This window comes from Pleurodeles waltl, chromosome 5 (assembly GCF_031143425.1).
Source record: "Pleurodeles waltl isolate 20211129_DDA chromosome 5, aPleWal1.hap1.20221129, whole genome shotgun sequence".
Lineage (NCBI taxonomy): Eukaryota > Metazoa > Chordata > Amphibia > Caudata > Salamandridae > Pleurodeles > Pleurodeles waltl.
The window spans coordinates 518037787-518053466 of record NC_090444.1 but is presented as its reverse complement, the minus strand read 5'-3'; the positions used below and the strand labels follow the sequence as shown (position 1 = coordinate 518053466).

At 44.8% G+C, this 15680-nt stretch overlaps 1 protein-coding gene across 3 annotated transcripts in view; it reads right to left on the bottom strand.

The window, feature by feature from the left end:
- CFAP61 (cilia and flagella associated protein 61) overlaps window positions 1-15680 on the bottom strand; it is a 1725308-nt gene that overhangs the window by 1526644 nt on the left and 182984 nt on the right. For all 3 annotated transcript variants that reach the window (XM_069234340.1, XM_069234338.1, XM_069234339.1), the window contains exon 6: window positions 7679-7805. In XM_069234340.1, coding sequence (XP_069090441.1) covers window positions 7679-7805 — 127 coding nt within the window. The remainder of the gene's footprint in view (window positions 1-7678; window positions 7806-15680) is intronic.

Here is a 15680-nt window from a genome sequence, read left to right as displayed (position 1 = left end):
CTGTTTGAGGTCTGCCTCGTTCCCCAGAGAATTATCCTGCTACTTGAGGCCCGTCTTAATCTCGCTGAAGGAAGACTAGACCTGCTCCCTTCATCTTAGGCTACCTGAGTGTCTTCATTGTCAGTTGGCTGACCTCTTGTTCTTAGCTACAGGGACACAACAAGCTCCAGAGGCCTACCTGCAACTTGCCCAGCTGACCTGCTGCAAATGGACCTGTCTGAGCCCTGCTGGCCTCTGCCAGAGTGAGCCCCAGATCCCCAAGAGGTGCCTCCCCAGGTCCTTTACCCTTGGCTGGCAGCAAAGTGCAGTACTCAAAATGGAGGAATCCTGATTTTTTGCCCCTTTGCAACTGCAAATTAACCAATTCACACAGAAGCTCCAGTGAACCAGACTCTTCCCGCTACAGCTTCCGCCAGTGACAACTGGCAAGGCGCAATCTACACTTAGTGCTACAGGACAACAGCCTGCCATGAGGTACAATGTGAAGCTTCATCAATAACTGTCTGCGATGCCCGACCGGTGTTTCACACCACAGCAACAACTGTCTGCAATAACAGGCCTGCTGTCTGTGCTACAGAGGTGACCATTTGCAATGCTCTCCCAGCTCCTCTTGGCCTCCTCAACCACACACAGAACTCTTCATGTGGGACTTTGAAAAGGTAACTTTTTCAGTTGGACTAACCTGGTCCCTGTAACCAGCCCGTGTTGCTTTGCGGTCAGCCTGAACTTGTGAATTTCCCCCATTCTACATGACTAGATGACTGTGAGTGGCACTTTGTGCTTTTAGGCAATGTATCTACTTTCCACTATGAACTTTTCTTTTAAATTTTCTTTACTGATTTTCATCAAATATATAGCAAAGATGTTGATACAAGTTTCATTCATTAAAGCACAAGTTACATTTATTGATCACGACACACATGCGTAGATTATTTTGCGGCACGTAGCTCATAAGAAATGCCATACTACCATGTGTCCACTCACCTTATGCGTGCCATATTAGTGTTATATCTACTTGAAACTTTAAAATGGAATGTCTGGTTGGATTTTTGTTGTTCTGGTATCATTTTATTTATTACATTTTACTCTATTTTCTAAACTTATTTGGGATTTTTCTTGTGTTGTGCTCTCCCCCTTATTTCTGCTTCTGGGCTGCATACATACTTTACACTTTGCTTCTATGCTAAGCCTGACTGCTTTTGTACCAGACTACCAAAGGGTTAAGCACAGGTTAATTTAGTGTCTTTCGTTGTTCACCCTGACAAGGATTGTGGTTGTTGCCCTTCAACCAATAACCTGATTTCTTACAAAGTCCTTCAAGGCCAAGCAAATGGCCCACAACTCATGCAGGTTAATGTGGAGGCGCATCTCTGCCGGAGACCAGAATCCTCTGGTGAGCACCACTCCAAAACGACCTCCCTAACCCAGTAGTGACACACCTATTACCATGTCAGCTTGGGGTGTGGTAAGGAGAGAGCTCTGCAACTGGTCAAATCGCCACTGAACAGCTACCACTGCAGATCCAACATCCAAATGGAACCCAAAAGGTTCCCCTGGGTCTGAGCCCACTGAAATTTCAGATTCCACTACATCTGGAATTGTCGGCAAGCAGGATGCAAGAAGCCAATAGGCCAAGACAAATCAGAGCCATCCTCCCTCAGATCCAAACTTGAGATTGAAACATTAGGATCATAGCCCAAATGCCCTGGACTTGTTAGCTTGGAGGAAACACTTAAAAATGGACCATATCCAGGATGGCTCAGATGAAGGGGAGTTTCTGCGAAGGAGTTGGGTGTGTCTTTTGCACATTGTGAACCTCAACAATGTAAATAGATTTGCAGTCATCTGGAGGTGATCTACTACTGACTTCTGTGGTCCCTCCTTCAGCAGCCAGTCATCGAAGTAGGGGAATACCAACATTCCCAACCTCTGACTGTACACCGCTATCACCACCATTGCATTTGTGAACACCTGAAGGGCACTGGTGAGGCCAGAAGGGAGCACAGCAAGCTAAAAGTGCTTGCAGTCCACCTTGAACCACAAGTAGTGCCTGCAGATGGGAACATGGAAATAAGCATTTTGCAGGTTTAATGCCATCATCCAGTCTATTGGGACCAAGATAGAGAGAAATAGGGTTAACACGCGCATGTTAAATTTGCTGTTCCGCAGGAAGAAGTTGAGAGGGTAAGGTTCTAGGATGGGGAAAAGGCCTCCCGTCCTTCTACCACATTACAAACTAACAGGAATAATACCCAGTTCTGATTTCCAAGGCCAGAACCCTCCCTATGGCTCCTTTGGCCAAAACAGCCTGGACTTCCGGCAGCAAATTAGAATTAGACAAATGATCCTCAAGAGCCACTCTGATGTAGGTGGAGTAGCAGGCAGGATGTAAAGGAATGGCAGGCACAGCCTTGGTGAACTATCTACAGGACCCACTTGTTAGAAGCTACTGTTCGTTACCCCGGCAGAAAAAGAGTGATTCTGCCTCCCACAGGGTGGCTGTGTGATGCTAAGGGGAACTCTTGCGGATTTAAGGCTGTTGCGGGGGCTGGGAAGTTTGTTGCCCTTCCTGCCTGGAAGTTACCTGCTGGACCCCTTGCCACTGCCTGAAAAGGACTTGGTGTTGTCTGACCACAAAACCCCTAGTGATGCCTTGAAAACGGCAAAATTGCTAGGGTTATTGCCTTGAGGGTGTAAAAAGGCTGACGGAGCATGCAGTTGCTCTACTCTCTTTAAGGCGCTCTAGGGTAGAGTCAGCCTTCTTTCAAAAGAGACCAGACCTGTCGAAGGCATATCCATTAATATTGCATGGACATCACCTGAAAATCCTGTGGATATCATCCAAGCGTGGTGCTGCACCACCACACACGTGCCCATTGCTCTGCCTACGCAGTCAGTTGTGTCCAGTTCAGAGAAGATTACATACTTGGCCGCATCCTGGCCATCCTGAATGGTCCACGCCCAATTTGCCTGGAATTTGTCTGAGACTACTGGCAAAATTTCAGCTACAGTGTTCTACAAAGTGTGGGAGTAGCATCCCAGCAAACTGCTGGCATTGACAGATCTAAGGGCAAAGCTGGCAAAAGTGAACATTCTCTTCCCAAGGGCCTTCATACTTTTCAACTCCCTAATTGAAACTGGCAGGGTCTTAGGGAAGGAGTGTGGGTTGATCGTGCTAGTTGAAGCCTGTACCACCAGACTTTTTTGGAGGCTGATGCTAGGTTAAGTTGCTGGAGCTTGCCTATGGCAATGGGTCAATTTTCTGTTGACAGGAAGGCAAAAACAAGGTATCCCCCAGTGCGAATGAGGGCCTAATTAAGTACCTCATTAAAATGAAGCTGCGGCTCCAATGAGGATTGTCTTAGTTGAGGAACTTCTGTTCCATGAGCACGTTCGTCTTTACTTCAACTGAGGCAAGTTGCAGATCTAACATCTTGGCTACCCTTCTAATGACCATGGCGAAGGAACTTGATAATTTAGTAGGGGGACCGGGAGGTCACCAACACCATGTCAGGGTACATGCCTAGCCCACTGGCCTTTGGTAGGTCCATGTAAAAATATTGTGAGGAAAAGTCCTCCTCACCATCATCAACAAATGCAGGGTGGCCCTGGTCAGAGTCCGACTCAAAAAGTTGCAGAAGTGGGTGACTTCTAGGTAGAGGCATTCTCTTATCTGAATCACAAGGGATTGATACTGGATGGATTCAATTCTGAGTCAGACGGCACTATGGGTCTGAGGTCCTCTTTCAGTGTTGGCGGCATCACTGCCAGCATAGAGGCATTAGGAACCGGTGTGGATCACGGCACTGGGTTTGGAATTGGCTCCACATTAGGAGAGGAACCCAAGCAGGTACAAAAGGGATAGCTGGTGATGAAGTCAGACCAGTTTGCTGTAACAGTCAGAGGATGTGATGGATACCTGAAGGCACGCCAGAGGGAACCAGTAAGGTGCTGAAGATTGAATGGGAAACTTGGGTTGCATCAGAATCAGTTGCAGAATTGGTTTCTCACTAGGGGACCTGGAACAAGACCAAAAAGCACTGTAATGGCCTTGCAACTTCTCCAAGAGAGACTGGTGAGGTTGGGTCAGGGCCTGCTTGGACTTATTGTGCTTCTTTTTTGGCTTACCCTTATACTTGGAGCACAATGAAGGTCTGTCACATGAATGATAATGAGAATGGGACCAGATCTGAGTCCCAGACTTCAAGCGGGAGCAGCCTTTATGCAATTTCCATCTTCACAGACCTAGATCACATGTTCGTTCTTTAGGGCACATTCCTTGCACAAATTGGAGTTGTGGCCTGAGTGCTTGCAAAGTGGCCCTGAATTGGCTAAATCACTAGGATAGTATTAAGACAAATACTATGGTCCATGAAACTCTCTTTGCTAGTTCATGGCCTAAACTCAACATACTGTTAGTCCAAGTTGTATAAGTTGGAGATGCTGAAATTCGCTCTCCTATGACGTGGTGGAAACATCAGATGATTTGTTTTAAATGACAGTGAGGATTTGAGGTAATGTGTATCCAGAATAAGAAATTAAGGCAGCCTGTTATATTTTATTCGGCGTAAAGGGATTTTTTTTTTACATCCCCTTTGGTGAAGAGCATGGGACGCCCAAAAACTATACAGTTAAGCATGCAGGGAAGCCAGTTACTTAGTCACCTTAGGTGGAAACAAGCACTGATCAAAGCCAGTATTTCTCACCTAAGCAAAAGTTATTGGCTTTGCCAGTGTCTTTTAGCCATGTGGTAGAGCAGTGCGGCTGCTGCGAAACATGGTTAAAAATTAGAAGAGAGCGGTATTAAGTGGCTTGTGCAGGTCACATCATAGCACTTTGTTTTTTCTTAAGAGGAATGGTGGGTGGGCACCAGACAACGGGGAGGCGGTGGGAGAGAAGGGACAATGGGATGGGAAAAAAGTGCTATGTAGCGATATAGGAAAGTGCCCTTGTTGGCATGGTAACCCCCCCACTTTTTGCCTGATATTGATGTCAACCTGACAGTGTGTGCTGGGATCCTGCTAACCAGGCTCCAGCACCGGTGTTCTTTCCCAAAGTCTTTAGCATTGTTTCCACAATTGGCACACCCTGACACACAGTTAAATCCCTTGCAAAAGGTACCCATGGCCAAGGAAGGTCCCCAAAGGCTGCAGAATGTTTTATGCCACCCTGGGGGACCCCTCACTAAGCACATGCACAATACCACTGCAGCTTGTGTATGCTGGTGGGGAGAAAAATACAAAGTCAACATGGCACCCCGTTCAGGGTGCCATGCCAACAAACCACTGCTTGTGGCATAGGTAAGTCACTCCTATAGCAGGCCTTACAGCCCTAAGGCAGGCTGCAGTATACCACAGGTGAGGGCATAGCTGCATATGCAATATACCCCTACGGTGTCTAAGTCCATTCTTAGACATTGTAAGTGCAGTGTGGCCATACTGAATATATAATCTGGGAGTTTGTCCTTACGAACTCCACAGCTCCATAATGGCTTCACTGAATACTGGAAAGTTTGGTATCAGACTTCTCAGCACAATAAACCCACACTAATGTCAGAGTTGGATTTATTGAACAATGCCCTCTGAGGTCATCCTAGAGATGCCTCCTGTATTTTACCCAATCCTTTAGTGCAGGACTGACTAGTCTGTGCCAGCCTGCCACTAAGAGATGAGTTTCTGACCACATAGGGTGAAAGCCTTTGTGCTCTTGGTGACCAAAAACCAAGCCTGCACTGGGTGGAGGCGCTTCACACCTTCCCCCTGCATGAACTGCAACACCTGGCGGTGAGCCTCAAAGGCTCAGGCCTCTTGGTACACAGACCCAGGGCACTCCAGCTAATGTAGATGCTCCCCTCCTCTGCCCTCCGGACAAAGCCCCACTTTTGTCTGCAAGTTCAGCTAGAAACTTAGGAAAAACAAGAAGGAGTGACTATCTCATCTGGGACCACCCCAAAGGTGTCCAGAGCAGAGGTGATCCCCTCCTTGCAAAATCTTCCATCTTAGTTTGGAGGACAGGGACCAATAGGGTAAGGTCTGTGTCCCCATCCCCAAAGGGAGTGGACACCAGAACAGCGTAGCCACCCTCAGTGTCAGTAGCCATTGGCTACAGCCCTCTGACCCCTGTAATGCCCCTAAATCCAGGATTTAAGGGTTCCCCTAAACCTAGCTCGTCATATTCCTGATGACCTCACAAGAAGAAAGAAGACTTGGCCCCAGCCCTACCAGCCTGTCTCCAGCTTCAAAAGCCCTGCAAAAGAAAGCAACGCATCCTGCAGGTCCAGCAACCTCTGCAAAGCCTCCAGAGGACTGCCTGCATCACAGAGGACCAAGCGCTCCCGTGGACAGCAGCCCTGTCCAAGAAGAAACGCCTTCCAGGGACTGCAGAACCACCCCGGATCCGCGAGACCTACCCACTCTGCACCCGACATCCACGGCCCTGAAGATGAAGTGGAGCCGGCAGGCGGTGGCCAATGATAAGGCAGCAAATAAGAGTGACAATGAAGCCAGAAAATTGTAAGCAATGGGCGGGTTTCAAGCCCCTTGTTGTATACAATATCTCTTGCAAGAAACGGACTGGGTAGTTGGAGTGGCCAAGGGAAAGGGGCCTATTCACGGTTGGCTACCTTGCAAGAGCTTTAAAGCGGCAGACTTATTTATAGAGATTTTTTTCGGCCAATCATCTGCGGGAAGAAATCTGAACTGTTAGGGGGAGCAGTAATAGACATTTTTTTTTTTTATTTGTGCAAAGTGCATCACAGGGAGTCCTACCTTACTCGTTGTGGCGCAGCGACCGCAGAGACGACTAGGGGGATAAATCCGAAAAAAGGGCAGCAATATGCCAGAGACCGACCAACGAAAACCTAAATACAGTACCTACATTTTACTAACCTGCAACGGACCATTAAAGATACTCAAATAATACCAAGGAATAGCAACAGAAGGTGCCAGGCTTGCAGGCCTTGTAATGTTGGCTTTGCAAATAACATCATAAAAGAACTTAATCAAGGGGATTTCTTTGAGATTCGTGACAATCCAGGATTTTTTTATTTACTATTTTCATTCTGACGTTTGATTCTACGTTAATGTAATGTACAAAGAGCGCCGTTGATGTCTGTCTAATGGTTAATATAAAAGAACAAGTAGAAACAATATTGGGAAACATACACTCTCCCACAAGTTCACAACACAGCGCGCCTGATGCATTTTGTGACTGTAGTAGGCTGAATGAGGTCAACAGCGCTGTGGCTCCTGCTTTATTAAGCTGGTAGCTTCTTTGGCTAGTCTCTTTTGCCCTCTAGTGGTCAATTTACTACCGTGAAATCTATAACACGTATGCTAAAATGAATATAGATAGGCGGCTTGCAACGCGCAAATCACGCATCACAAAAGACACATCCATACTGGGTGAAGGTTTTACAGCTAGAACAGCAAGGAAAAACTGGACGTGCCTTTGGCTCACTGAGTGAAATATCTAAAGGCCTAACGCCAAAAAAGGTTTCCGATTGCACTATTTATTTTTTAAGTCTGCTTTTTGTAGAAGCTTAACTCATATACATATATATATTTTTTTTAAAGATGGCCTACTGTAGAAGCGTAACCCATCGTTAGAGGGAACTGAGAAGAAAGGGCAAACTAAAAATTCGGGCAATTTACAATAGGTGATAGTATCCGCGTCTTACCTGGCTTTGCGAATGAAGAGCTGAGGAGAGTGTTGGTACCTGTGACAGACATACAATGAAAACTTATCTCCTTCAGCTGAGTCTGGAAAGGTGGCCATGGGACTGAACGTGCCTTGCAAGGCTGGTGCTAGAAACGTAACAAGAGACAATTTTAATGTACAAGCAGGTCTTCGCATCTCTTACAAAGTACCACACATGGCTCTTGACTTTCTCTGATGAGCTCGCAACCTGGCGTGTATACGTTTGAAATAATATCAATACGTTTTTCCCTCAAACCCACCTACCTAAACACAGAGAAACAGCCCGTGGGTGGCAAAAGCACTGTCTACTTGACGTCACTGCTTTCAGTAAACACGGACAACAGCGCCTTTGAAAACCGAGTTTTGCACCCGTACCGGATTCTGAATAAAAAACAAAATGACAGGCGCTGGAAGTAGGGGTGCGCTGTCCTGTAGCGCCCCATTAACGATGCTGGAGTTAAGAAAGTGGATGAGCAATAAAAATTCCTTTACATTTTCATTTTATCTTGTGGCATATGCAACACATTCAAAGACAGGTCAAAAGACAGACTATGCCATCTCACAAATCCTGCTTATTCTTCTGAAATTGACAATAGTGTTTACTTTTCTTTATCTGACTTCAAACTGAGAGGATTTTGTAAAGTGAACTGTGTTACAATCGTGCTGGGGTACAGGAAGTGTGAAATGAAGGGCAGTAGGATACCATTGTGTTTGTACCATATCTGTGAATGACCTGTACAAATTCCTAAAAAAAAAATATATACCTGCAGCAAGCAAAACACAAAATAGGCACTGTTTTAATTCTGAGGTGACAAAGGAAACAAAGGTTTTAACAAGATCAAAACGAATGTGAACATTATGCATTTTCTTGGAAACGTGTTTTTCGCACATTATATAATTTGTAAGCTATATAGGTTAGCCATCAAACTTAGGGGCATTTCAATAGAAAATGGGCTGTCCGTTAACGGAAATGTGCTACCAAACCCTGCTTTAGAAATATATATGTGACAGCGTGCTCTAAAATGCACTACCGGCCAAATACCACCCCCTTACCACGCTACTGCTGAATGGGCGTAGCTCGTTTGCCACACTTGTTCTTCGTATGAGGCTTGGATTTTCATTATGGGGGACTTCATCATGACTTCTCAGATGTTATATTGACGGCAGCACCCACACTCAGAAAATTGTTCCACTGGAATTACACCAATGACAAATTTTCCCGGGCCTCGACTCTCTTAATGGCTGACGAGCGGTCATTGCTTGCAAACTGGCTGCCACAAAGACCATAGTGTGGGTGGGGTGGGGTGGGGTGGGGTGGGGTGGGGTGGGGTGGGGGGGGGAGTTTGCTCATAAAAACGCATATCGGATACAGACTGCGCTATCAACGGCTCTCGCCCCTCCCCTTCTGGTTATAGCATAGGAAATGAACCGGCAGCACTACCTGCGGGGGTCACCAGCTGCAGTGAAGCTAAACTGCTCGCGCGCACAGTTGAGGGGAGCAGCTCAAAACGCAAATTTGCTTATATATTGTCCTGGCTTCCAAGGGAAAATAGCTCAGGACAAGATTGAAAGGAGAACTTTACATTGCACTTAAAGTAATTCATGGCCCCACCCATGGACGTCATTTAGGAGACCCAAGCTTGCCCCTTTCGACCCCTGGCACTGCCTTTGCGACCCCTGGCCACAGAGGTGGCAAAATCAGTGTCAGAACACAGTAGCAGCTGGTCTTAGGGACGCTGGTTGAGACTCCACTTCCTTGTTTTCAGTCTGTTTTTTTGTTTTAATTACTCTAATAGCGAATTCAGTGATTCACTATCAGTGTAGTAAAAGTGGTGTGCAATTAGATGGAATATAATCCTCCTTGGGAGCTGAATTAAGTAAAAACACTTTTAAAAGCATGTTGTGTGCATGCATGCAGATGAGAGCGTGATTATGTAAGTGTGTGTGGAAGTGTGAAAGTGTGTGTGAAAGTGTGAAAGTGTGTGTGAAAGTGTGTGTGAAAGTGTGAAAGTGTGTGTGAAAGTGTGAAAGTGTGTGTGAAAGTGTGAAAGTGTGTGTGAAAGTGTGAAAGTGCGTGTGCGTGTGTGTGTGTGTGTGTGTGTGTGTGAAAGCTAAAGATGACATGGCGTGTGATTCCACTTCCGCTACCCCTGGTATTTTGGTGAATTGACACCCATGGCCCCACCCTCAGGCCCTTTGTTTCTCCTGCTCAATACTTTCCTTATCGCCGTTGAATATGGTCTGTAGCACTTGCTTCACACATAGGCCAACCATACGGAGGACATGCCTTGTTTTTCCCAAATATCCGCAATAGACAGAGGCCGTTGGAGGCCACCAAGACAAGCATGCTCGGAACAACAGATGCTCGCTCCCAGTTTTTACCTATCTTCAACAAATTGAGCAGGACAGTTAGTGCGAGTGCACCAACAAAAAGGCTGTGTTTCTTTTACAATACTTTAACAAGTTTATATATCTGGAGCAGTGTTTAATTTGTACTTGTTTCCGGTGCTGAGCACCGGCACTTATTTTTGAGGGCCGGCGCTTATCTTATGCCTCAAGCATTTGCTGTGAGCAAAAGACACACATGGGAAAGACGGAGGAAGAGAAAAACGAAAACGCGTCACAAAGGTAGAAAGCAGAAAGCTGCAAGAGTGAGCTGAAGGGGCAGGGGTTGGCTTTAAATGGTTTGAAGAGGCCCGAGATTGCATCAGGATTACGCCACTTTAGTATTCTATGTTCACGCATTTAAATGCAGCAACCGCGTGTTTAAGAGGAGGGCTTTGGGCACCAGCACTATTGATTTACAGATTAAGCACAGATCTGGAGGTTCCATTCTTAGCGACCCTGCGCTTCTCACCGCTTTAAACTTGTACACATTAAGATCCTGTCCCTCAACTCCACATAGAGAATTGTGAAGTGTTTCCTACACGTCAGCTTGTACGCACAAGGCATGTCTCTATTGCTGTTATCGCAGCTATTATTGCAAGCAGTTATTGATCCGACGGGTTCCCCTGCTCGATTAATACTACTGTGAATGCAGAAATAAATGTATTTGACATATATAGTGAGCACCCTGAAGGAATATAATATAGTCTCAAGCAATAAGTCCAGAGGTCCAATACGTATGGCTGCCGTCTTTGACGACTGTAATATAAGTTTGTCCTCCAGGTCCCAAAAACCATTACATAAGTTAAAAAGCGCCATCCAAGAATAATGTACACGTAGGAGAGGACTGTACAACTGCTAAAACCACCATTAATGTAACCATAATGTCACTGACACTATTGTTATCACTAGCGCTGCAACTCATATTATGACGGTGATTGGTACCAATATAACTAAACAAAAACTACTACTCGGAGTACTGACAGAGCAGAAACAACAATTAGTACACCAAATCCTACATACGGTAAGTTTAACTCTGTTCACTAAATGCATTGCTCCATCAATGTTACTAGTGCCAACTACTCCTAATCATGTTACTCCAAGTAGTATGAACAGGTCTATCTCAAACACCAGTACTACTGGTATTGTTACTATAGCTACATGTAGTGCTATTACAGGCACTGTTTGCTAGGTCTGTCTACAGTTAGAATATAATTACTACTGTTACTAGTAACAAGGAGTACAGGTGACAGTTGTTACACATTACTATAGGTACTAGTAATGAGAACAATAACAGTAGTAGTAGCAGCACTCCTGAGTTTACTATGAGTGCTACTCTTCTAAATATTAACACCGTATCATTAGAAGAAGCAGGACGCGCTGTAGTACCATTAGCAGTACCATGAGTGTCAGCACTACACACGGCACTAGACGTGGTACCACTGAAGCTTTGGAATTGCTGATAGTAGCAGTAATGGCATTACTACTAATACAAACACCTGTTACATCAAGTGCTTTGAAATGGCAGACGTGCTGTGAGAATCACTGTACCAAACAATTCTTATTACTAGAACTCACAGTACTGGTACTATCAGTGGCACACGAAATACCATCAGTAGCAGCATTACAAATGAATTCAGTAATACTAGTAGTAATTATGACCCTTAGTACAGTAGTTATGGCACTGCAGGTCATGACAGAATAAAAAAAGGACCATAAGTAAATATGGTAGTGGTAGTAATACCATCAGTAGTGGTATTAGTCGAAGTGATTGAGAGTGGCAGTATACCTGTATGGTTAACTGGATTGAAATTTCAAGAAGTATGCATGTCCATAGAAATGTGGAGTAGATTCACCAGCCACATGCGTGTCTAGTGAAGTTGTTTAGTAATCAAGTAAGTACCCTTGCTTTTGGAAAGTAAAACAAAATATAACATTTTACTTTTCAACTTTGATTTTGTAATGTATTTGCTAACTGAACTTTCATCTTCAGATTTCAGATCTTGGTTCATAACTTGCTAAGATAGATCACAAACCAGAAGCCTGCCAAGTTAAGTACAATGGTAACGAAAAGTGGAAAAATGGGATAAATGCAACACGATCTTGATGTAAGGTACAGCATTTTATTTTTGTGAACACTAGATGCTGTCAATTCTAATAAGGGTTAACTCCAAAATATCAAAGTTATTGCGCTCAGCTCAATCTTTTTGCACAAATGTATAATACAAAAAACATAATTGGCAAACTCAATAGGTCTCGACTTAGAGGCCTGTTGTCTCTACCAATCTATTTTCTTCATGCTGTACAGCATCAAAGCAGATGGTGTACAGCATGAAGGAACGATTAAAAAACAAAAATAAAAAAACGAGAACAATGATGCAAATGCTGGGCGATGTTATTTTGTAGGCGCATACATGCGTTAAACATGGATGCATGTCTGAAAAAAATGACACAACCTAGTGGCCGTGTCACTGCTGATTTTTTTTAAAAATGTTTATGGGGTCTTGTAGTGGGCTGAGTAGGGCAGCAACGAGAGTGGTGGGGGAAAGCAATATGAAGGAAGCACAGAAACACACACTGATGAATGAAAGAAACATTCACTCAAGCATGAGTGGTGGGGGCAGAAGCCAGTGGCGTATTGAAACTTGAGCCCACCCCCCCTGCAAAGTACATGAAGGGGCCATCTTCCAGACTCACTGAGGTGCTCTCTGGCCAGGGTACTGTGCTGAAGGGAGCCCACTGGAGCTCGGGCCACGCACCGGGGGGGATGTAGAGGCATTTGTTACGCCACTGGTAGATGCGTGCCAGTGATAGAGTGACATGGGGTGAGTGCAGCATCTCATGGGCAAGAGTTGGGGTGGGGGAAAAAAAGCACATGGGTAAGGCGAGCGACACAGGGCTGAGTGGATGAAGCACATGAGGGAGACACCTTGGGAACACATGCACACTCATGGACTATCTCAACAAAAAGAAGAAAAAAAATACTCCCCAAAATGAGAGCACTGGAAGGACACAAGTACTTGGCCCGTGCTCCAGGGGAGGGGCAAAAACAAGAGGAACTGAAGTCCACATGCACTGATTAACAAGAAGCATTCAAATGAGAGTGACAGTAAAGCCAACCAATGGTAAGCAAAGGGAGGGCTCTAACCCCACTGTAAGCTAACAAAATATCTTGCAAGTGACAATGTACGAGCTGTCTTAAGCAAGGCCTAAAGAAACTCTAGTTGAAGTAATGCAGAGGTACCATAAACAATGAAAAGGGCCCTATGAACTCTATGTCAAATTAGGTGGTCGATAGGCCCAGGATACTGAGAACATCTTTTTGGTTTGTCAATGAACCCACTCACCCTCACTCCTTCATACCTCACACAGAGCTTCGAAACATGGTGGGTATGAAGGTTTTGGTGTTCTCAGTAAATTAAACTTTACTTTGCTCCATCGATACCAGCTGCGGGCTTAGTGTATATTTCTGGGTGACATATGGCCCAAACAGAATACTTCGAGGTGTCATCAAACCTCCCAGTTTTTCTGATTCTCGGTAAGGGACTTTCAAATATTGGAATGAGAGACATGGTCTGAGTAAAAGTGATATCGTGTTTTGGGGTCGAGTTACCCTACAATAGGATGTTTGACCCATGGGCTCACACGCATCCCATGGAAAGAGTAGAAAAGAAAATCCCTGAGGCAGAAAAAACAGAAGACTGACCACCATGGCTAACGGGTTCATAGTGGGTGCTGCTGCGCCGCTCTATGGAAGACGCCGCGAGCTGGGGCAGAGCGCACCGATGGTTCTCTTTGGAGTCCTAAATGCTCTCCCTTTTCTGTCTCCCCTTAACTACAATCCACTCGCCCATAATTCTGCGTAGATGTGGAGTGGCTGAGAACAGAGGATACATCACAATGTTTCTGTTGCCAATGAGATACACCGAGTATGAAGTACTGGAAGGCGTTCTGTAAGTCAAATCGCCATTGGTATAATTTTAATTAAGAGCTAAACGGCTGAACATTTCTTTGAATCAATTGAGTGAGGACTATTAATGAGGTTTTTTTTCTACAGTTTGCAAGACAAAATAGGCAAAGTGGGAAGGAGGAGTCCACTTCAATACAATTTCTCTATTTTATCCGTAGTCCCAGAGGAGGACAGACTACAGAAAACGTGTTGTTGCTTATAGACGTCATTTTAAAGCAGTGAGACCTGCGGCGAGCAACTGCTGAAGACATTAGCCCACCCACTTACATACTTCTTATGAGAAGGCACACGCTGATCTCTGTCATTGGGTCTACTGCTACACAAGCAACACTGATGGATTTGCAGAAGTATCTTTTAGCGTCGCCATGCCAGTATGTTTTTTCGTTAAGAGCTGGAGTGCTTGAACGGAAAAGAACACATGGATGAGAATTTCCGCTAAAAATGTTGGTTTCTGATTTAATAGGGATGTGGCAGCCTTGACCATACTTATAGGTTCGTGGCGATTCACACAAGTCCAAAACAAAATACAAATAACTTAATAATGTCACAACCTTCTCTGCTCGGATTATAGTTCAGTATAATAATATGCAATCTGTGGATTAGACTTTATTTTGTTCAATTAAGGGGCACCTTAAATGAATGTGAACATGGAAGACTCTTGAAATTCATCAACATGATCAATATATTATCTGCGCTTGTACCATGTTCTTCACAAGTTCAGAGTTCACAACAGTGATAGGAAGTTATCAGAGGTGACTTGTGTGGCAGGTAATAGCATGGACCAGGACGTGACAAAGCTTTCTTTGACTTGACCACTGGTGTTCGTGTCCCTCATAGCATCAATGCATTTTAGTTCCATCCATTGGGACACAAAAGGGAGGATCATAGGATGGGTCATACATCAGTGTCTTCCTGGCAGGATGAAAAGAGAGAGCAATGGAGAAAGAAGCTGCTGCCAGTCTAGTCCCGCTCAACGACATCAAGATGGCAGCTCCCTGAAGACACTTCTACCAGGGCAGGGAGGGGTCTCATGGGAGCCATTGGATTCGGTGGCAGACCCAAAGCTCTTGGAGAATTTGACATGCACCAGTTCCCTTTGTATTGATGTCACTAATTTATAAATGAAGCTGCAGTTCATAAAGGCACTTTCGATGTGCAATAAAAGATGCAAGCATATCATCAGCCACTGAGTTAACCTGAATAATAAACTCCTTGCTAAATTCAATTTCCAAATAGTTAGACTTTTCAGTGAAATTGATCTTGAGGAGGTTCCCCCTGGCCTGTTAATATAATAATTTGGGGTTGTATTGTCCATCTAAACAATGGGAGTTTTTGAACGGACTTAATGACTTTAATACCAGTTGGACAGCTCTCAACTCCAACAGGTTAACATGAAGGATCTTTCCTTCTCGGGCCATGCCCCTTAGTCATCATCTGCCAAAACAAGGAGTTCTACTATATAAGTAAGCACTGGGAAAGCCAATAGGGGTGGCTTGCATTTTAACTTGGAAGCTTCTGAATTTGCAAATGCGTGTTCGTAGACGGCAGACAGTAGGACGAGGTCTATAGCTCTCCTGGATATTGGCCAAATGGCAAGATAAAAAAAGAGCCACTGGGCATGCTTAGT